Genomic DNA, 23,335 nt, shown 5'->3' with positions numbered 1-23,335 from the left:
TTAAAGAATTTCGCAAAAAAAAAATAAAAAACTGAAATCATGTTTTGCTTTAGCTTCATTCAACGTAGGCATTGATCGAACCATCAATAGATTGATGTTTTCAGGTTGAAGGTAGCTGGGCGAATTTATGACAAAATTAAGTTAGTGGCACTTCCATCACAGACGCCTGAAGGTAATTTTGAACATATCGTAATCCAATAGATATCTTGGAAAAAAAATTGCGATACACAGATAACTATGCTAAAGGTTACATGAAACTGCGAAAAGTGAAACATAATTTAAAGCAACTTTCTGCTTAACGGGGGCAACAGGCTCGGATAGACGACAAGTGACAGTGATAATGAATATATAAAAGACTGTTATGTAGCCATTAGTATCCCGGTGCGCATAAATATTGACTGAATCTGAATTTTACTTAAAATATAAAGTATAGAGAGAGCCCTCCATAAAAACACTTCTAATCAAGCTTCAAACCTTTTTTATCTGGCCTTGAAGATATTAATAATAATAATGCTGCAATAAATATATTAGACTATTATAATTAATTATTAACTTATTAATTGCCCTTTATAAATTATACTCAATGGCTGTTCAAACTGAAATACAGTGCTTCGATTTCAAAATGGCATCTTTTAATTCAAGAAAAGTGAAAATCATTTTAAACATGGGTTGATACCTCAACATTTAAACATTTTACCATGTTGAAAATGAAACAAACTTTCGTGACTTAGACCTTGAAAGGACTACGGTTGAGTTTATTGTTGCCGAGTCAATTACCGTAGCTCAGGGTTCGAATGCATTTCATTTTATGTCATAGCCATAGTATCGGAGCGCTTTAGGACCTTTTTAGTCTTTTTACTATAATAAAGTGATAGTAACTAAATAGTAGGTATGACCGCTCATATTTTGTTATTTTACTACAGAGTAGTTGTGATTAACAGGGTTTGGTCGATGATACTAAGTCTTTTTAGTAATTAATGCTTACTCTAGCAAATGAGCTGAGGGAGGTAATATTTTTTTCACTTTCATTCCTTCTTTAATAAAATCAAGCAAAACAAAAATTTCGTCACTGCAGCCGTTCGGACCTTGTCGCGCTTGTTCTAGTAACCAGTAAGTTCTAGGGCTGCTCCTTCGGAGTATCAAAAGTTCATTCTTCGCTGTAAGATCCTAGGACAAACTTCCAGAAACCAGACCATTGAATGATAGTAATCTGATTAATGACTTTCAAATTATGATTGGTGTTCAATAGTAAAAACTCCTAAATTTGTCAATAAAAACAAGGCTATAATTAATTGTAGTAAGAAACCCTGAAGACGCTCTGATGGCAGTCACAAGATTTTCACGAATTTACCATGTTTTTCAAATATTTTCACACGGGCTTTGAAATTCGTCCCGGCAACATTGTACAAATTGCTTTTCAAGTAAAAGAAGACAACAATGAATTTGAAGTTAATTTTTTTTTAAATAGACATGCAAGTGGAAGACGATAACATATCAGCTATTCATGAATATCCTTCTGAGTCTCAAGAATATGACCCTTTTTTTGGCATTCCTGTTCCTGATCCTGTAGTAATAAGAGGGGCTACATCTTCCTCTTCTATGTGAGTTACACTAACCTAGGTCATAAGCTAGTCTTAAATGGTAAAATTTTAGACAATCTAATTTTCGATATTGGAAATTAGTGAGGCTAGGAAAATAGAGCTCAGTTTTGAATCCAGGGCCAAAAAAGATACTCTGGGGAGCTATTGCCAAGTTACTACATTAACCCTCTTTTGATTTCTATGTCTTAGAAATTTGCCTTTACCTATGGAATTTGGACTTTAACTATTATAATTTAGACAAAACAAGGTAAAATTCTAGTTAATTGACTTCTTGCTGTCTCAGAAAGGGTTTAGGTTAGGAAAATGAAACTTTCAGGGATGAATCTACAGACTAAAAGTATGCCCTGGGAAGGTATTTTGAAGCAACTACCTCAACTCCTTCTACCTCTAGAGGGCCCTGATCTTTGATGACCTTTAAAAATAGGCTATGTCTGTTATAAAAGTGAAACTTTGAAAAATAGATCTTCTGCTTAATTGAATTGCAACAAAATTGTTTTCAGCTTCATTACTTTGCTCAATTCCATTTTATAATGTTTTAAAGATATGCAAATACATTTCCTAAATTTTGAAAAAAACACATTGATATGGCTTGAAATTCTACTCAAATAACAGGAATTGCATTTTCAGAACTAAAGGCAGAGAAAGAGCAACTAGTAACTGAAAATTAAGGTTAAATGTATTGTCAAAATTTCAATAGGTATAGACCTGTCATGTAGGCAAATTTCAGGGCCCTCTAGAGGGAGAAGGAGTAGAGGTGGGTATTTTAAAATACCTTCCTGGGACATACTTTAGCCTGTAGACCCATCCCTGAAAGTTTCATTTTCCTAACCTAAACCCTTTCCAAGATAGCAAGAAGTCAATTAACTAGAATTTTACCCAAAACAATGCTATTTCTTAAGTTTCAGTTATGCTTCTCTGGTTTTTGGTTTTGGAAATGAAATTCCTGTTATTCAAGTAAAATTTTAAGCTAGCCTATATGAATAGTTTTTTTTCTAAATTTAAGAAATATATTTAGCCTATAAATCTTAAAATCTTATTAATTGGGATTGAGCAAAGGTTTGAAGCTGAAAATAATTTCCTTGTACTTTATTTAAGCAGAAGATCCATTTTGCAAGGTTTTACTTTTATAAAACTAAGATTATAAAGCAATCCCATTTGTTTTTTGATGGGATTGTTTTATAAAACAACCCCAAAGAATAATCAATGGACTGCTTACTTATAATGAAAAACAAAATCACCAATGCAACAGCACAAGCATGTAAAAAAAAGACAGAAGGAGAAAAGGAAGACTGTTTTCCTACATTAGTAATTAATATAGATCAGAACTTGGATGAGGCCTTAACCCTACTCATCCATACAATTACAGGTAAAATTATAGCAAACAGTATTACTGGCTTTTGTATAAAGTGAATATACCACTTGATGCCTTTTTTTATGCTCTTTACAAATATAATAATCGCTTCTACAGGAAATTCAGATCTAAGCACTTTTTGACCTCTTAAAAATGACCTAAATATGGGGTATTAACATTGGTATTAAATATGAGGCTTCCCCATATTAAATATGGGGCTTAAAACATTGCTCTCAAACTTTATAACATTGGACTCAAACTTACTGTTTCATTAAAAATCCATTTTTTTTAATGTTATATTATCCACAAGCACTGATTTTCCACAATTAAATTGGATAAATAAATTTTATCAATGTTATGGTGTTTTCTTCTTCCTTGTTGCCAAAATTTCAATTAAAGCATGTGTTTTCAGTCATTTTTACAAAATAATAGGATATTTGAAATCACAAATCTGTAATAGTTTAGAAACAAATTTGGGCTATGTATTTGCACATCAGGGGGGTGGGGGTAAAGCATAGCATATATTAAATATGTAAACTAACCATTGCTGTATTTAATATAGTTAAATTATAGCAAACAGTATAACTGGCGTTCATAATAGCTGGTTTTCATATTTTTGACCAAAAATGCATGCTTTTATTTAAAATTTGATGTCAAGGAAGAAGAAAACATCATAACTTTCGAAAAATTAATTTATTCAAATTAATAATGGAAAATCATTACTTGTGGATTATATAACATTAAAAAAAATTGATTTATAATGAAACAGTGTGTTTGAGATCAATGTTATAAGGTATTTAAGGTTTGAGACCAATTTTCTTAGCCTTTTTTATACCCCATATTTAGGTCATTTTTAAGAGGTCAAAAAGTGCTTAAATCTGAATTTCCAGTAGAAGCAATTATTATATTTGTAAAGAGCATAAAAAAAGGCATCAAGTGGTATATTCACTTTATGCAAAAGCCAGTAATACTGTTTGCTAAAAATTTACCCAATTACATAGGTCAAACAGCATAACCATACACAATCAACCATAAAGAATAATCCATGGACAGGCAGTCAGGTTGTAAGTAAGTATAAGTTGTCATTTACCAAATATTAAAAACAGTAAAAAAAAAAGAAAAAAAGACAAATAATTCAGAGGCAACAACCCAACACAAGGGCTCACCAGGAGAATACACACTTGCCTATAGGGTTTGGACACTTTGAATTCCCTACCCAGGCAAGTGGCATGCCTACCATAAATTCCCCATGGCATCCCTGTGCTAAGTATCACCCCCAAAATACATGCCTATGAAAAAACAAATGTAGAACAACCAAGTAACACCAAAACAAGCTTATCATACCTTGGTCCTGGCTCTTGTGTATTTAAGTTACCAATTCACTTCACTTATACCATCCCCTTCCACCCCTCCCAAGTAAATAAACATACAGTTTGCTTATATATTGCGATTATGTTTTACAATATCAATTAGCAAATGCTAATAAAGCACCATTTTATGAATACAGATCAAGCAGCAAAAAAACAGAGAAGTGCTATTATAGGCTAATATATAATGGCAACCAGAAGTAAGATTTCTGTGGAAAGTATATTGAGCCTCATATCTTTGCTAGATCTTGCTACATAAGACATTAAAGACTTTAGGATAATATGTTTTAAGATTTCAAATAAAATTATAAGAAGGGTTTTTCTTCTTAGAAGAAAGGCTTAAATTAGTGTTGTGAATGGTAAATTGGGTATTTCACATATTTTAGCATATTTATGGAACCCTTGTACAATTAGAATTTTACCTATTATATATAATTTAAGTATTTTGTGTATTTTAGATTATTTTACTGATATATTTTATTATCCCTTTTAGTTTTCACTATACAAAACTACCCAGAGGCTAGGAGAAACAGGTTTGATATATGTTATTGTGATTTTTACTGAATTCACAGCAGGGTGAAAGAAAGTAATAGAATTGTATTGTACTGATTTTTATTTTGAAAGGGATTTGTGATTGAGCAATAAATTGGTGTTCAACTAGCCCTTCTCTTGTTGTGTATCACATTATTTTCATGTACTTATTCTCTCTTACTGAATATTTTACATATCTTTCCAGTAAAACAATTTCAGAAACCAACATCTTTTGGCCAATGGGTCTATAGCATTATTACATGGTCTAAAAGGCTGTCTGACTTCAGTCTCTTTTATCAAACAGAACATATCTGAACAATATATGTATATTGAAGTGCTGGTAATTACAATTTTAAAATATTGAAATATTACCTTAAATAAAATTGTTTGTGCAGTTAAAGATAACATACAGCCTTATATTTATAAAGTTCATGCTATAAGCAAGGATTCTATTTCCCATTACAGTTATGATAAGGTCTGTAAGTAAAAATTTGGGTAAGGGTCTAGATTAGGGGCTATTGACAAGGAAACATGTTAAGAAAAAAAAAATCTTACTTCATAATATGCAGAATAATCATAGTTAATACATTTTGTATGCAGCTCTGCTATACTTTATTCTCCCTGCCCTTTGACAAAACAAGAACCAGAAAAACAAGAGTAAAGTTTTTTTTACACAAAGTAGTTGTCTGAAATTAGGCATTGTCAAAGTACTGAGGTATTACCCTAGGCACAAGATTACCAAAAGGATACATTAGACTGCTAATTAAATTGATGAATCTCTAGAGGAGGAGCTTTACCTTTTTTAAGCTCAGGAAAATCAAAATCATTTAAAAATTTCATTAAAAACTGAAGAAATGATAGACTAAAAAAAACCTCATTTGGTTCTAGTTCCCTTTCAAGAGTCAAAAGTGATAGAGGGCAACTATCCCCCCCCCCCTTGACGCCCTCTTTTCCCCAAATACATCTGATCAAAACTATGAGAAGAGATATTTTGTTAAAAAATAGTCAAAAGAATATAAAACAGTGCTTCCAGGATTAATAAAACCCCGCAGAGCACTGGAACAAGGGTTGCAATTTATGCCCTGGAGGCATATCCCCCCTTCCTCAATACCTTACTCTTTATGCTAAAGTTTTTCAGCACTTTTAAAAAAGCTTCTTATCATAGGTAGCACAATAGCACTGTCTAAGTAAAGAATGATGTTACAATGATGTATTTTTTTTAAGACCAGGGCCGTTTGTATAGAAGGATTTGTTGTAGAAACTTTGAAAGGTGCTTATTCAATTAGAAATTGAAAGTTCTAGTGCTCTTTTTTGGAGTTGAGAGTGATTGGAGAGAAACCAGCCAACCCCTCTCCCCATGCCAATTGCGAACTTTCTTATGCGCTTTTTAAAAGTCAAAAGTGATTGAAGGACAGCCAGGTCTCACTTGGCCTTTTTTGTATGCTCCTCCCCCATCTCACCACTGTTAAAAATTTTATCATAGCCATTTTGCCACAAAAAGTCAAATGATTGAATGAATATGTCTGCAGAGATGACAGGATCTTCTACAGCACAAGGAGCTAAGGCTTAGATTCTGCACTTTGTCCATTGTTTACATATAGGATTTATTATTGGACAAAAAAAGGAATGTTTGTTCCTGGGTGACTTAAAAAAAAAAAAAAAATAATCACAGAAAAACGACAAGAGAATGAGGTGACTACGTTGGTACACATAGTAAACAGCATAAATGTCACAATAGACCAGATTCAAATCTCTGGCTTGTGACTATCCATTCAAGTGACAGTCCATGTGACTTTCCACTAAGATGAGTGTGTTTTGCCATAAAATAGTTCTAAAACAGTCTTCATGAAACATAATGTCAAGTGACCTTTTCAAATGACCAAAAAAGATTGGAAGGCAGCTACCCCCTCCCACAACCCCTTTTCTCCAGATATCTGATCAAAATTTTTAGTTGGCCACATGATTTATTATAATTGAAAGGTCTAATAACTATGCCTTTGGGGATGATAAGACCCCCCATAACCCCAGGGATAAGGTTGTAAGATATGCAACTTGCCCATTCTCCACATAGGCCTATAGTATTTGTTATTGGAAAATACACTGAAGTTTTCTTTGGGGGATATATTTCGATGGGAAGAGGGTTTTTCATGGGTAGAATTTAACATGGGCCTGTTCTTGGTGGTAATTTTGCATGGAGGGAGGCAAGCGGATCTCCTAGGTTGGTTGGAAAAACAGTCAGAAATTAAACTAAAGAAACAAGTTTTTTCAACTGAAAAAAAGGAGTAACATCAAAATTTATAAACAGCCGAAATTATTCTGTCTATGAGGAGGCCATCCCTTCCTTAAGCCTCACTTTTTACACTAAAGTTTGACTTTTTATTACAATTCTTTAAGAAAGATCGCTTGAACACAATGGCTGTTGAATTGTAATGATACTGCTTGAAAAAAACCTTTAGACTTTAGTGTAAAGATCCATGGTTGAGGAAGGGGTACCCTTCCCCATATATGAAATAATTTCTGCTCATTTTAAGTTTTAATGTTGGTCCTTACTTTCAGCTGAAATACTTATTGTTTTTTATTTAATCTCAAAATAAATATTAAGACTCCAAAAATAGGTAATGTTTAATTAACAGAAAACTAATTCAGCACTAGATTTCAGGATAACAAACAACCTGCATATTTAAATTGGAAATACAATATTTGTTGCAAATTTTAAGAAATAATGAAGGACCAAGTAGCGTTCCCTGTGGTAAGCCACAAAAAAATAATAGTAAATTACAAAAAGCAAAAAAAAAACTGATTGAAAGTTTATATTTGACACATTGACAATTTTTTCTAGAGAAGGGAAGCAACAATTCTTATGAAGAAATATTTGGTGTAATATTCTTTTAAAGTTTACCAGTAAGTACTCTTTGTTCAGTCAGAATAAAAGCTTTCTGAAATTTTAGGATTATAATTGCATAAAGGGAGTGCCTACTTTCAAAATTCACAAACGCCAGGTGGTGTGTGCCAAGCATTATGGAAGTGCAGAACTATATGCACATGACATTCTGAGATTTAAATCAGGTGGAGAAAAGAGCACGAGTCCTCCTATTCATTTGGGACGAATGGATTTCAAAGATCCTTCAAAGATTGGAAATATTTGAAATGGCAGTAAAATTCCATAAAATAAATATAATGTAGCTTAGAAATTACTGCATCCCTTTTCAAGGGATTTTAAGTATATTTTCAAAAATCATGCAAATTTTCAATGAACTAGTAGCTTTTAATGAGCAGCTTTAATATTACTAATAAAAAACCTAAAATTTTATTAGTTGGTCTTAAAACCTGTAAAACAGAGTTCTCTGGTTTGTTGAATCTGATGGACTGCTCTGCATTGGAAAGGTGAGTTTGTGTATACATGTGCTGCAACCCGATGTGATATCTGAATGGACTCGTGCTATTCTAACCACAAAAACAGTCATAGAAAGGTCATTACAAAAAGAAACGTTGGAAACAATATTGTTTAAGCAATAAAGGAAGCTGTAATAATACCCGTGCACTATGATATAAGTATTTGAAATTTTAGTCCAAACGTACTTCCACCACTGTGTATGCTGGTGTTTATAATAGGTATTACGCCACACGTGAATCATAAAATAGGCTCTTTGCGAGCACGTTAGAAACTAGCAACTGGCATTATCTGTCTTTGATTACAAATAAATTTTTAATCCTGTTCAGCTTGGCTTCAGGAAGGAAAGATATAGTAGGGTCAGTCTATCATAAACTTGCTCGTAAATTAAAAAGATGGATTCGTGTAGTTTCATCAGTAGATATAATATTGCTTGATCAAGCCAGTGCTTTTCAGAAAGCTGCCCAATATCTCCTTTATCACAAAGTCCATGCTCACCAGTTCCATCCAAATATCCTCCTGCAGATAGAAAATGTTCTCTATGAACATCCCCAGTGCGTTTTTAGTTTAATAAGCTATTGTTTGGTAACTCATAATATGGTAACTGAATAAATAACTAAAAGTTGGTCCCAACTCTCCAACTGATAAAATGGTCAAGCTTGATTTAAGCAAGCTCAATCTTGTCTCCTCAGTATAGAATGTTCTCCATTTCAACCATAAAAATCCGTATCATTGTTATCATAGCCTAACTACTTAACTAATTAATAAAAAAACTTTCAAAAAAATAAGTTTTTCAAAGAAAATTAAAGAGCCATATTAAGCATATGTTTAGCAGAAATAAAGTCCTATTATGATTTAAAGGTCAGTTTCCATTCTTGAGTTCAATCTGCAAGTGTTTGTATTATTTCCGCTTGGGATTTTTGGCAAATGATTGAAATTACTCTATCTCGAATCATTCAAGATTATTTAATGTCATTCCTTTTGATATTTTGATGGATAATCATTTTCTAAATAAATTGATATCCTTCAATAGGAATTATGCATCCAAACTTTGCTCTGTAGTCTTCTTATGTTGCATAGAATTGTAAAGCACTTGATTTTCTGAAAATTAAAAACTCTAGTTTTGAGATTTTGATCTTGAATAGATACTGGGCAGAGATCCCTTGGTTTGAGACTCCAGATGCATACTCTCAGGACTGACTTCAGACTCCAGGACCTGGATTTGCAATCTTCGATCCTGAAGTTACCCTTCTTGATTTTTGAAATCACAATTCTTGTGTCACTTTTAGATCTGGATTAATAATTCTTTAGTCTACAGTTGGATGTATTAAGTTTAAAAGGGAGGTATCAGAGAATCTCTCAACACAAAACATATGTATTTATCTGGGAGGGCCTGAAGAGCCATCTCAGTTATAGATATGGCTCATGAGACCAGTCATTAGAATGTGCATTTTTAAAGTAAATCAAGTATTTCACATCTCAACAGAGAGCAAAAGAATTTCATCAATAAAACTACAAACAATCTTGCAACAAGAAAACTTTGAAATAGTCTTTGGCAAATGTCTAGTTATTACTCTTGTACAGTGCCTTTAGATTTGTTTCCAGAGCTCCAGTATATTTCATTCCAATCCTGTTCCATATTTTATGGAGTATTTTTCCCAGGGAGGTTGTATCAAACCTAACCTGACGCCATGACATCAAGAAGAATTTCACACTATCTGCTGCTAGAAGACTACCAACAATGCAAATCAAAATATACATGCCTGCCACATGCCAAGTGCCAGGGCCCAACCTCGAAATCAGCTAAATATTCTTTTTTCTTAAAACTGGCATATTGACAGTTCTGGTCACAAAAACGATATAAATAGGTGTCAACTTTAGGGAAGAATTCTTATTTTTCGCGGGGAGGTTGTATTGAACCTATGATAATGCCATGACATCAAGCTGAAGTTCACATTGTCTTAAGTTCTTTGTAGCCGGACTCTGGCACGCGGAAGACTTCTATATATTGATTCCCATTGTCGCTTGTCTTCTAACTGCAGACAATTTGAGCCTTTTTCTTGATGCCTTGACGTCACCACAGGTTTGATGCAGCCATCCTGTGAAAAATACGAAGTCTTTCATGAAGTCCTGACCTATTTAGATCGTTTTTGTGGCCGGTCATCGCTTTTCCTTGTTTCCCAACTATAGATTTCATTGTCCATTTTTGTCCATCTTTACCTCAGAAAGTTTTTTCACGCCCTTTGTTTTAGCAGTTTAGATTCATACATCATCTCATTTAGTTTCTTAAGACCTTATAGATAACAAATACGTCTTTTCCAGATTTCAATCACAGATCACTGTTCAAAATTTTGTTTACAATTCAATTTGATTCTCACTTCCACTAGTTTTCATTCATATTTATCTATGCTTCATTTTTATCAGTCAACCCCTTAGACATTTTAAATGACCTTAAATTATAAATAGCCCCTTTGCAAAATTATATTTTTTTGTTGTTGTTGGACCTTTAACTTTTGTCTTGGCTTGTCATTTTATTGTCTTTTGTCATTATGGGCCTTAGTTTTTTTTAACAGAGGCCGATGCAGTATCAGGTTCTTGGCTAACGTCCTTATAAACTCTAATGTCTTTATTTATAACTATTTAATCCATTGGAGATAAATAATCTGTTGCTCTTAGCTGTAATATCATGAATTTTTTCATGACAATACATATTGTCACTTAATGTGAAAAATAAATCTAGTTACTTTTTTTTTTTAGCTTTGGTTTAAACAACAGGTTTCAAGATGATTTCCCTGCACCCTTGACTGGAAGAGTAGCTCCCGAGGAGTTTCAAGAAACAATTGGACGGATTAACTCTGTACTTAAAAAAAGCATGCCTGTGAATATGAAGTGGTTTATCTGTGGTTGTCTTTGCTGCTGCTGCACTCTTGGCTGCTCACTTTGGCCTGTTATTTGCCTTAGCAAACGAGTAGGTCAATTCGCTATTTTTTATTGTTTTTTTACTATTTCTATGTTTTTTGAGGAGGAGAAAAGGTACATGTAACTTATTGGTACTTCAGGTATTGTCTCAAGATAGGCAGAATCTATGTGTTCAAAATATTTTGGATACATATTTGAAAGTGCTGTCTTTATACAGGTGTACCTGTGGATTTGAAAAAAATAGATGACAACATAAATCTCCAATAACTCTGGCTGTAACAAGGCTGTTAATCTTAAATTTTTCATCAATATTGTCTACCCTTGATTCAGAAGGCAGGCCTGGCAAAATCATGAAATTACTAAGAAAGAACTTTGAAAAGAAGAGGAGGCTTTAACTTTCACAATTGAAATGATTCTTATTTAGCAAAACTTTAGCAACACACTTGTACACTGGTACCCTCCATCTCCCAACTCCCGCCTAAAAATCGGACGATAGTGATCTTCTGTTGATATTTTTCATTCAAATACCTACAAGGTTTACTTAATACCAGTATCAAGTTTATTCATTACTATTTCTATTTTTCCATGTGCATGGTTCAGTGTTTGTAATTTATAAGGGACACTCTACAAGGAATTTTTTGGATGATATTTTAAAGGTACTAGAAACTTTGGTATTAAATTCATTCCAATTTAGGGAGTTTAAAATCAGTTCAGTGTGTTGTTTTGTATCCAAATTCTGCACTTTCAAATCTGTAGGCTCTTAACTTTTAACTGACGAATAAGTCATTTGGAAGAATAAGAAGTTAAGTCTGCAAACCAAGATTAGAATATTGGAAGGTACAGTGATGACAGGGGTCAAATATAGTTTTGAAGCATGGGCGCTCCGAAAAGCAGATGAAGATTTACTAGATGTTTTCCAGAGAAATTGCTTACGGATTATTCTGGGTATCCGGCTGACAGACCGCATTTGAAACAGTGGGTTGTACGAAAAGTGTGGTTCATTCCTGCTTTCTAGGGCTATAATGAAAGAAAGGTTGAGATGGTTAGGGCACGTTCTGCGGATGAAGGATGACAGATTGCCAAAGATTTTCCTTTTGGCCAACCGTCTAGGGCTAAACGGAGACCAGGTCGTCCTCATCTGGGGTTGGAGGATGTCATGAAGTAAGATTTAAAGGATATAGGAACTTCTTGAGAGGGCGTAAAGAGGGAGGCTTTGAATATATTTGGATGGAAGAGGAGCGTGCGTAGCTGTGTTGGCCTCAGGTGGCTTGGTGCTGCGGTTTGTAGTTAGTAGTAGTAGCCATTATGGGGCAAAAAAAGGATAAAGATATTCCAGGGCCGTTGATGCTGTATAGGGCGTCGAACCGACGTTTCAGTTGCTGGAGAGCAAATTCAAGCAAAAGAATTCTCCATTCTGTTAGTGCAGTAGAATACAGCTGAAAACCTGCATTCTATTAGTTATTGAATGCACATTTTCAACATGTATTTATCTAGGCTATTACACTTGTTTTACTTTTGCACTTGTTTACAAATAAATTTTAATTCCAGGCTAAAACATCATTTGCAGTTCAGATTCTGTTTCAATAAGAATAGCTGGTTAGCAAAATTTACTTTTTGTATGGGTTTGTCGCCCACAATACTCATAAAGTGCTTAAAATGACTTTTCAGTAAGTCCCTAATGCTTGGTTTAATTTTTGTTCTTTCCCAGCTTAAACTTTTGTTTGGGAGGTTTGTTTGGAAAGAAAGCTTCTATTGTCTCATTTATTCTTGGCATACACGTTCGATTGACTTGAATCCTTCCCAATCATATATAAGCGCAAGAGGAGGGGGGGATTCCCCCTAAGAACAACCCGAAGTACACTGAAATATTTTTTAGTATGGACATAAAAACTCACTTTTCTGGGGTTTACTCCTCCGCCGTTCCCCTACAAATGGTAACTTTTCTAATGCCACCTCTAATTTTGGTTCTAGCCGTTTTTCTACTTACTGTTTGTAATACACTTTAATATAATAACTTTCCAGTTCGTGGCTTGATTGGTAAGTTTAACGTCAAATCCTACTACATAAAAGCATTCTTCTTCAAGTATCAGACCCTTGAAAAGATATTCTAACCCCCTTCCCCTATAGTCCTTACGGTGTGTACTTACTGACAACGCTGTTATAAAATTGCGTTACAACTTCGATCGGATTTTCCTGACAAGTGACATATTTCGCTTTTTTTATTCATCATGCTAATTTGTTTCTGTAAAAGTTTTCTCCAAATAAAAAATATTCATCTATAACTTTTTAATAGACATGTTTTTTAATGCGCTTTTCTTTTCATTAAAATCACTGTGTATTGCAAATACACCGTGCTGGATTTCCCTCAAGAAGCTATCTTCTACCGGAATATTTCAATTGGCACGAAGGCATCCACAATAAGGCACCACTATCTCTGAACTTTTTAATAGCATTTTTTGATAGTGTACTTATTGTAATTACATTGATTACCGTAGCTTGAAACTAAAAATAGAAGACATTTTCTGTGGTTTTCTGCTTAAGAATCAAAACCACAGGTTCTACTTTAAATTCTTAAGTTGCCCAAGGTGATAGTGACGTTGTCGCCAATTGCATTCAGTATTATTTTTGTATAATTTTTTTTTTCAATTTGAAATTAAGATTTGAAACGGTCCCTGAACTAAGATTTTGATTCAGTTGTAATTTATTGATTATATACTAAAAAAAATCTTCCCTGGAGAATGGTCAAAAGAAAATATGTCGATGAAGGTTCTAGAAGTTTATCCCCTACCCCCCAAGAAAATAACCTCCTGCGGAAAATACCCCCCTCCCCCTGTGGAATTTTTTTTCTTTTTTTTTTAGTTTCGTTGAAAAGTGCTAAGGAACGGGAGAAAGAGAAATTTACACACCAAACGTATCCTAAAAACTTAGGGAAAAAATGCACATCCATTTATTTTGAAAAGACTTCGATGCGAACTTCTGCAATTTTTGGCAGTAGCGAGAACCAAATTAAAAAAAAAAAAAAATGAAGAAGAAAAAAAACATAGGTGAACAGTCATCAAAATTAAGCTAAAAACATATGGCACCAAAAAGTTTAAGAAGGTTTAGCTTTCCTTTGAAAGGATAGTTGGCTTTGGGAACCAACAAATTCTTATTGTTTAAGTTTTGACGGACGGAAGTGTTGTCAAATTCTACGAGTTTGTTTTTCTTATCTTCCAAGTGCAGAACTATCACAAATCACCATTAATAAATAAATGAAACCCAAAACTAACAGAAATTATAATAGATAACCTAGTCGAACTCAAAATGAGCAAAAATTTAAAAAAGTAGGGCGGCCAACACCCATGTCTTCTCAAGACCAGAACATAATTTGTACTTTTATGTAAAAAAAAAAAAAAAAAAAACAACAACAAATAACCGTGTATTTTTCAGTGTAGTATGCATATTCTGATAATTATTCCTTATAGTCTTAATACTTCTTTATTTATTAAATAAAAAAACAAGTTTTTTAAATGAAAGTAAGGAGCAACATTAAAACTTAAAACAAACAGAAATTACTCCGTATATGAAAGGGGCTTTTCCTCCTCAACGCCTCGCTCTTTAAGCTAAAGTTTGACTCTTTCTCTTAACTATATTTTTAAAACAGTAAGAAACTTTAGCGTAAAGAGCGGGGCGTTGAGGAGGTAACAGCCCCTTCCATATACGGAGTAATTTCTGTTCGTTTTAAGTTTTAATGTTGCTCCTTACTTTCATTTAAAAAGCTTGTATTTTTTATTTAATTTCTGGACGTTTTTAGAATTAACGTATGTTTTGATCTTGGCTCTCCGCACATAAATAATTAAAACGAAATTTGCATATTAATTAATTGCAATTAATCGGGAGATTTTGAGAAAAAAGGAGCGAGGGAGGAGGCCTAGTTGCCCTCCAATTTTTTGATTACTTAAAAAAGCAACTACAACTTTTAATTTTTTACAAACGTTTTCATTGGAAAAAAATATACGTATTTTTTCATTGTTTTTCAAATAATGCTAGAAAATCCTGCCCCCCCTTCATTGAAATTCTCTTCCCCCATGACAAGTTTCTCCATGGAAATATCCTCCCACGTAACCCCCCTCACATCTCCTCCTAAACGAAAAAAAAATACCCCTGAAAACGTCTGAACACTTCCCAGTAACCATTACTATATGTAAACACAGGTCAAAGTTTGTAACTTGCAGCCCCTCCCACGGGGACTGCGGGGGAGTAAGTCGTCCCTAAAGACATGGTTATTAGGTTTTTCAACTATGGGGAATAAAATGGCTATCTCAGAATTTTGATCCGGTGACTTTTGGGGGAAAATGAGCGTGGGAGGGGGCCTAGGTGCCCTCCAATGTTTTTGGTCACTTAACAAGGGCACTAGAACTTTTAATTTCCGTTAGAATGAGCCCTCTCGCGACATTCTAGGACCACTCAGTTGATACGATCACCCCTGGGAAAAAACAAAAAAAAAAAAAAAAAAAAAAATTAACACGCATCCGTGATCTGTCTTCTGGCAAAAAATGTGAAATTCCACATTTTTTTTAGATAGGAGCTTGAAACTTCTACAATAAGGTTCTCTGATACGCTGAATCTAATGGTGTCATTATCGTTAAGATTGTATGACTTTTAAGGGATGTTTCCCCCTATTTTCTAAAATGAGGCAAATTTTCTAATGATTGGTATAACTGACCTTGATGAAACTTGTATATTTAAAATTAGCATTAAAATGCGATTCTTTTTGATTGGTATCAAAATTCCATTTTTTAGAGTTTCGGTTGCTATTGAGCCGGGTCGCTCCTTACTACAGTTCGTTACCACGAACTGTTTGATTAAAGTGAAAAAGTGAAAACATACAAAATATGTTTTGTTTTCTATAAAGTACAAATATTGTTCTGGTCTTGAGGAGGTGTGGGGTTTGTCAGTCCTACTCATGTTAATTTTTGCTCGTTTTGAGTTTGAATCGGTTATTTATTGTATTTTCTGTTCGTTTTGGGTTTAATTCATTTATTGATTAGTGATTTATGGTAGTTTTACGTTTGGAAAATTATTTGAATTTATTTTTATTTTTGGCTTAACGAGGCTCTTTACTATTCTTTGACAAACTCGTTTTGTGGAAAAAGTATTTTAAATTAATTTATGTTCGTTTTTTGTTGACGTAGTTTTTTCATAGAAAAAATATTTTTTATCTTTTTTTTCTATTAGGTTCGATAGTTTTTACTTCGAAGATTATTTGACTATTTCTGCTCTTTTTTGGTTTAATGAGGCTCTTTACCTTTCTTAAAAAACGCGTTTTGTATGTTTCCCATCAACAAATACTATCTGTAAGTAATTAATTAAAAAAAAAATTCAACTGAAAGTAAGGAGCAACATCAAACCTTAAAATGAACATAGATTAATTTGTATATTAAAGAAGTTGGCTCCTCCTTATATATATATATATATATATATATATATATATATAGGCTAAATATACTGTTTGTTTGTTTGCTGTTTATTTGTTTGTTACAAAAAAAAACTAAAAAAAAGAAAAGCACCAGAAAAACTGAAATAAAAAAATTCTATATATATATAAAAATATACTGTTTGTTTGTTTGCTGTTTGTTTGTTTGTTACAAAAAAAAACTAAAAAAAAGAAAACACCAGAAAAACTAAAATAAAAAAAACTAAAAAAAAACTATAAAAATAAAAAAAAACTAAAAAAAAACTTAAAAAAACTTTTAAAAAAATGAAAATACAAACAAAAAAAAAAACACCAGAAAAACTAAAAAAAAGACATCCCACGTGTTGCTGGGGCGCGCAGCGCAAAAAAAAAAAAACTAAAAAAACAAACAAAACAGAAATACAAAAAAAAATAAATAAAATCACCAGAAAAACTAAAAAGAGAACTCCTATATATTGCTGGGGTGCGCCGCGCCGCAGCAAATGCGTTGCAGGGGTAGAGGGGTTGGGGGGACTAGCTGACACTCCATGTGTTGCTGGGGTGCGCAGCACCACAGCAATGCGTGGCAGGAATCAGCTAGTATATATATATTATATATATATATATATATATATATATATATATATATATATATATATATATATATATATATATATATATATATATGTATATATATATATATATATATATATATATATATATATATATATATATATATATATATATATATATATATATATATATATATATATATATATATATATATATATATATATATATATATATATATATATATATATATATATATATATATATATATATATATATATATATATATATATATATATATATTTAAAACAAAGCTTATTATTCTCATTAAACGGCCATTGTGTTTCAGGAATCATTTATAAAGATTTAGGACAAAAAGTCAAAACTTTAGCGTAAAGAATAAGGTCTGATGTTGCTCCTTACTTTCAGTTGAAAAGACTTGTTTTTGTTTTTAATTAATCTCTGATCGTTTTTCAATAATACCGGGAAATCTAGCTCACTCTCTCCATCTAGCTCACTCTCTAAATTCCGGTACTTGTGGATTATACGCCACTTACTCAACTTTACGATGTGTAAAACTCAAGAACAAACCGTTTTCTTCGTTAGTTTCTTCATTACTTTAGAAAAAAATTTGGGCTGTATATTTGCACATTAGACGGGGGAGTGGGTGGGTGGTAAGTATAGCGGGTCTGCATGAAAGATGTGTTAGGTACAATTATTCTGCATATTATGAAGTAAGAATTGTTTTCTGACTTATGTGTTAGGTACAATTATTTTGCATATTATGAAGTAAAAATTGTTTGCTGACGTCAAACTGTCCAAATACTTTACCTCCCCCCTTTTATGTGCAAATATATAGCCCAAACTATATATTTCCCATCTATTCTGTTACTTGTCTTCGTCTTGTATCCCGCTAAGCTAAAAGAAACTAACGAAGAAACCGGTTTGTTCTTGAGCGGGTCTGCATAGCGGGTCCGCATGCAAAATGTGTTAGGTACAATTATCACTGCATATTATGAAGTAAAAAGTGTTTTCTGACTTCAAACTGTCCAAATACTTTACCCCCCCCCCCTTTATGTAGAAATATATAGCCTGAACTATATATTTTCCATCTATTCTGTCACTTGTCTTTGTCTTGTATCACGCTAATCTAAAGGAAAATAACGAAGAAACCGGTTTTTTCTCGAGTTTTTCACAGCGTTAACTTGAATGAGTGGCGTATAATACACAAGTACCAAAATTCCTTTCCCCCACGGAAAAAAACAAAAACAAAACTCAAATAAAATTCTCATATTTGGAAAGCCTTATTTTCCACAGGGGAGGAGTATTTTCGACTGGGAGTATTTTTTGGTTGGTTGGGGGAGGGGGTAAACGCCGGCCACCGTGAATAAAATGGAATAAGAGAAAAAATATGTAACAGAGGAATTACTCAGCTCTCTTTTTCCTGACTCATTAGACTCTTTTACTTATGACTCTGACGAGCGTTTTGCTGAGTACAGCGCGTAAAAGGTGTCATTCTGACAACCTGGGTTTACATGATGTATTTTGATTGAGTTGAGCATCTCTCTCAAAATTCTCTGGAAGTTCATACTTAATACCCTAGCTGTTCATCAGATATTACACACATCATTTTTATGTAGTCAAAGTTACAACCTGGGGGCACATTAGTCTTTTGATTTAGTTCAATATCCCCTCAGTATTCCTTGAAAATTTTAACTATATACCATCAGCTGTTCCTGAGATATTATAGATAGACCCTATTGCCCATTGGGAGGCACATATCATCATCTTTGGAATACACATAACATCCGCCTCGCCGTTCTTTAAAAATTTCACCTTTAAACCCTTAACTGCTCCTGATATATTGCAGACATACCACTTTGATAATCTAAATGCACAAGGTGCGTTTTAATTTAGTTCAACATCCCAATCGATACTTCCTAAAAGCTTCAACTTAATAATTTTATCCTTTTCTGAGATACTGCAGGTACTACTACTATTGTTACTCCGAACAATTTACTGCAGCACCAAGCTGCCTGAGGACAACCCAGCTACGTACGCTCCTCCTCCATCCCAATTTGTTAAAAGCCTCCCTCTTTACACCCTCAAAAGAAGTTTCCTATTTCCCTTAAATCTTTCCTTACGACTTCCTCCACCCTAATCGGGGGCGACCCGCTTTTCGTTTCTATACTGCAGATACGGCCTTTTCATAACCACGATGCAGAGTGTTTAAATTCAGTGTCCCTCTCAATATTATCGGAAAGTTCCAGTTTAATAACCCTTAACTGTTCTTGGGCTATTGAGGATATGTTGTTTTTTCAACCTGGATGCATAATGTGTCTTTTGATTTAGTTTAACATCCTTTTTGAAAGTTTCAACTTAATGCCCATAGCTGTTCTTGAGATTAATATAGATACGCTAAGATGTGCCCTTTTTATGCCACTTTGGATGTACTTAATGTAGTTCCATTTAGTGTCATACCCCCCCCCCCTTCTGATTTTCTTTTAGTAGCATTCTCACAGTCTCTTTAAGTTTCTGCTTAGTACCCTTAGCAGTTCTTGAGATACTACGGAGCCTTTTGAGCACCTGGATGGAGATAGTGACTTTTTATTTTTCAACATTCCCCTCAATTTTCCTTGAAATTTTCAACTTAGGCTTGTATCCTTAGCCATTCTTGGGATATTGCAGATCAACCCTTTTGATAACATCAATGCAATTAACTTCTTTCGATTTAGTTCAATAGTAGTAGTAGTAGTAGCAATTTTAATAGCAGCAGCAGCAGTAGTAGTAGCAGGCACAAGCATTTGCAGTCGTAGTCGCAAACGTTCACAGTAGTAAGTGGTCCCCATTGCAGTCGCAAGTAGTCGCAGTGTTATGTATTTGAAGTCGCAAGAATTTACAGTCGGAAGTAGTCATAGTCACCATCGTAGTCGCAAGTAGTCGTAGTTATTGTCGCAGTCACAAAAAGTCGCAAGTAGTCGCAGTAGTAATCGACGTCGAAAGTTGTCACAGTCAGAGTAGTCGTCAAATTCGAAGTTGCATCCTCAGTAGTAGTAGTAGTAGCAGCCCTACAACTCAATACCCTTAGACGTTTCTTATATATTGCAGATATGCCCTGTGATAACCTAGTGTCTTCTGATTTAGTTAAGCATTCCCCGATGTTTCCTTCAGTTCGGAAGTTTGGTTCAATATTCCTTTTCAGACCCGTCCCGGATCAAACATCCGCGCATTACTATTAACATGTTGCTTCATTTCCCAATAATAAATCCTAAATGTAAGTAATGTTCAAAACATCATTGCCCTTGTCCCGGGGCTGGGGGGGGGGGTCATCTCATCCCTAGAGGCATAGTTGTTGAACCTTTTGACTATTTTGAACAAAATCGCTTTCTCAGAATTTTGATCAGTGTTAAGCGGTGGCATCTTAAAAGGGCAAAGTGGACGGGGCTGGTTGCCCTCCGTTCAGTTTTCAACATCCGCGTCAACATACCCTGAAAGTTTTTAATAATACCCTGGGCCATTTTTCAGACATTGTTAATATAGCTTTTTAATAAAAATGGATGCAACTAGTGTCTTGCGATTAGTTCAGCATACCCCTTATTATTCCTGGAAGTTTCATCTTGTTAACCTGGGATTTTTTGGACCCAACCAGGATCAAAAATTCCCCCCTTTCCCAATAATAAATTATTTATGTAAAAATTGTGCAATTTGCATAATTTAAAACCCTTGCCCCGAGGGCTCTGGGGGTCAATTCATTCCCAGAATCACAGTTTTGTCCATTTGGTCATAAACATTGCTATATCAAAGTTTGAATTAGTGTTTAGGATGGGGGTGTGATCTAAACAACAGACACTGACAAAAAGAAGGCACTTAGAGTGTTTTGATCTTGTTCAACATCCCCCTCAACATTATCTGAAAGTTTAACCTTAGTGCTCTGAGCCTTTTTGATACCCAGGATCAAACATGCCTCATTCGTAAAGAACAAAACCTATCTGTAAACAATGGGCAACCTCGTTACTTGCAGCAATTGCCCCTGAGGCTGTTAGGGGTCATGTAATCCCCAGAGGCATAATTCTTTGACATTTAGACTATCTTGAACAAATAACCATCTAAAATTTTGATCGGATGTGTTAGGGGCCGGGGCAGCTAAAAAGGGTATGAGTGCAGTTGCCCTCTGATCAATTTTGACTCTTAAAGAGGGCACTATAACTTTTAATTTTCAATTGAATAAGCCCCCCTCTGAAGTTTCTGTGACCACTCCTTCCATATGAAATGACTCTAGGGGGAAAATGATTCATTGAAGCCTTATGGCCCTTTACTTATGGCAACATTAGAATGTTGGCTCTGATAAAGCTAAAGAAAGAAGGGTCATTACTGCAATGATAGGCTGTATTGTTCTACCGTTTTTATGGCACTTGGTATTAACCAAGTGACATATAGTAATCGCCAATTCTGTCGGTCTGTCTGTCTGTCTGTCGGTCCTGGTTTTGCTACTTTAGGCACTTCCAGGTAAGCTAGGACGATGAAATTTGGCAAGCGTATCAGGGACCGGACCAGATTAAATTAGAAATAGTCGTTTTCCCGATTTGACCATCTGGGGGGGGGGAATGGGGGCCCGGTTAATTCGCAAGCAATAGAAAAAATTAAGTATTTTTAACTTATGAGCGGGTGATTGGATCTTAATGAAATTTGATGTTTGGAATGATATTGTGTCTCAGAGCTCTTATTTTAAATCCCGACCGGATCTGATGACATTGGGGGGAGTTGGAGGGGGAAAACCTAAAGTCCCGGTTTTGCTACTTTAGGCACTTCCAGGTAAGCTAGGACGATGAAATTTGGCAAGCGTATCAGGGACCGGACCAGATTAAATTAGAAATAGTCGTTTTCCCGATTTGACCATCTGGGGGGGGGGAGTGGGGGCCGGTTAATTCGGAAAAAATAGAAAAAATTAAGTATTTTTAACTTATGAGCGGGTGATTGGATCTTAATGAAATTTGATGTTTGGAATGACATTGTGTCTCAGAGCTCTTATTTTAAATCCCGACCGGGTCTGATGACATTGGGGGGAGTTGGAGGGGGGAAACCTAAAATCTTGGAAAACACTTAGAGTGGAGGGATCGGGATGAAACTTGATGGGAAAAATAAGTGCAAGTCCCAGATACATGATTGACATAATCGGAACTGATTCGCTCTCTTTGGGGTAGTTGGGGGGGGGGGAGTAATTCTTAAAAATTAGAAAAAATGAGGTATTTTCAACTTACGAACGGGTGATCGGATCTCAATGAAATTTGATGTTTAGAAGGATATCGTGTCTTAGAGCTCTTATTTTAAATCCCGACCGGATTTGGTGATGGGGGCGGGGAGTTGGGAGGGGGAAACCTAAAACTTGGAAAACACTTAGAGTGAGGGATCGGGATGAAACATAGTGGGAAAAATAAACACAAGTCCTAGATAGATGATTGACATAAACGGAACGGATCCGCTCTCTTTGTCGGTAGTTGGGGGGGGGGATTTCTGAAAAATTAAAAAAAATGAGGTATTTTTAACTTACGAACGGGGGATCGGATCTCAATGAAATTTGATATTTAGAAGGATATGGTGGCTCAGAGCTCTTATTTTAAACCCGACCGGATCTGGTGACATTGGGGTGGGGGAGTTGGGAGGGGGAAACCTAAAACTTGGAAAACACTTAGAATGGAGGGATCGGGATGAAACTTGGTGGAAAAAAAACACGAGTCCTAGATACTTGATTGACATAACCAGAACGGATCCGCTCTCTTTGGGGTAGTTGGGGGGGGGGTTAATTCTGAAAAATTAGAAAAAATGAGGTATTTTTAACTTACGAACGGGTGATTGGATCTCCATGAAATTTGATATTTAGAAGGATATCGTGTCTCAAAGCTTTTATTTTAAATCCTGACCGGATCTGGTGACATTGGGGGAAGTTTGGGGTGGGGAAACCTAAAATGATGGAAAACGCTTAGATTGGAGGGATTGGGATGAAACTTCGTTGGAACAATAACCAGAAGTCTTGCATACGTGATTTACATAATTGGAACGGATCCGCTCAATTGCGGTGGGGGGGGGGTAATTCTAAAAAATAAGAAAAAATGACGTATTTTTAACTTACGAAGGAGTGATCGGATCTTCATGAAACTTCATATTTAGAAGGAC

The 23,335-nt window shown here is 34.6% G+C and overlaps 1 protein-coding gene across 1 annotated transcript in view; it reads left to right on the top strand.

Annotated features, from left to right (window-relative positions):
- Positions 1 to 1,387: 1,387 nt before the first annotated feature.
- The window catches only part of LOC136041157 (cysteine-rich hydrophobic domain-containing protein 2-like), a 36,345-nt gene continuing 14,397 nt past the window's right edge, over positions 1,388 to 23,335 (top strand). The window contains exons 1-2 of the mRNA XM_065725691.1: positions 1,388 to 1,601; positions 10,999 to 11,209. Coding sequence (XP_065581763.1) covers positions 1,471 to 1,601; positions 10,999 to 11,209 — 342 coding nt within the window. The 5' untranslated portion in view covers positions 1,388 to 1,470. The remainder of the gene's footprint in view (positions 1,602 to 10,998; positions 11,210 to 23,335) is intronic.

Source organism: Artemia franciscana, chromosome 2, assembly GCF_032884065.1.
Source record: "Artemia franciscana chromosome 2, ASM3288406v1, whole genome shotgun sequence".
NCBI classification, from domain to species: domain Eukaryota; kingdom Metazoa; phylum Arthropoda; class Branchiopoda; order Anostraca; family Artemiidae; genus Artemia; species Artemia franciscana.
Note: the sequence above shows the minus strand (reverse complement) of the source record. Positions and strands in the feature narration are given on the sequence as shown.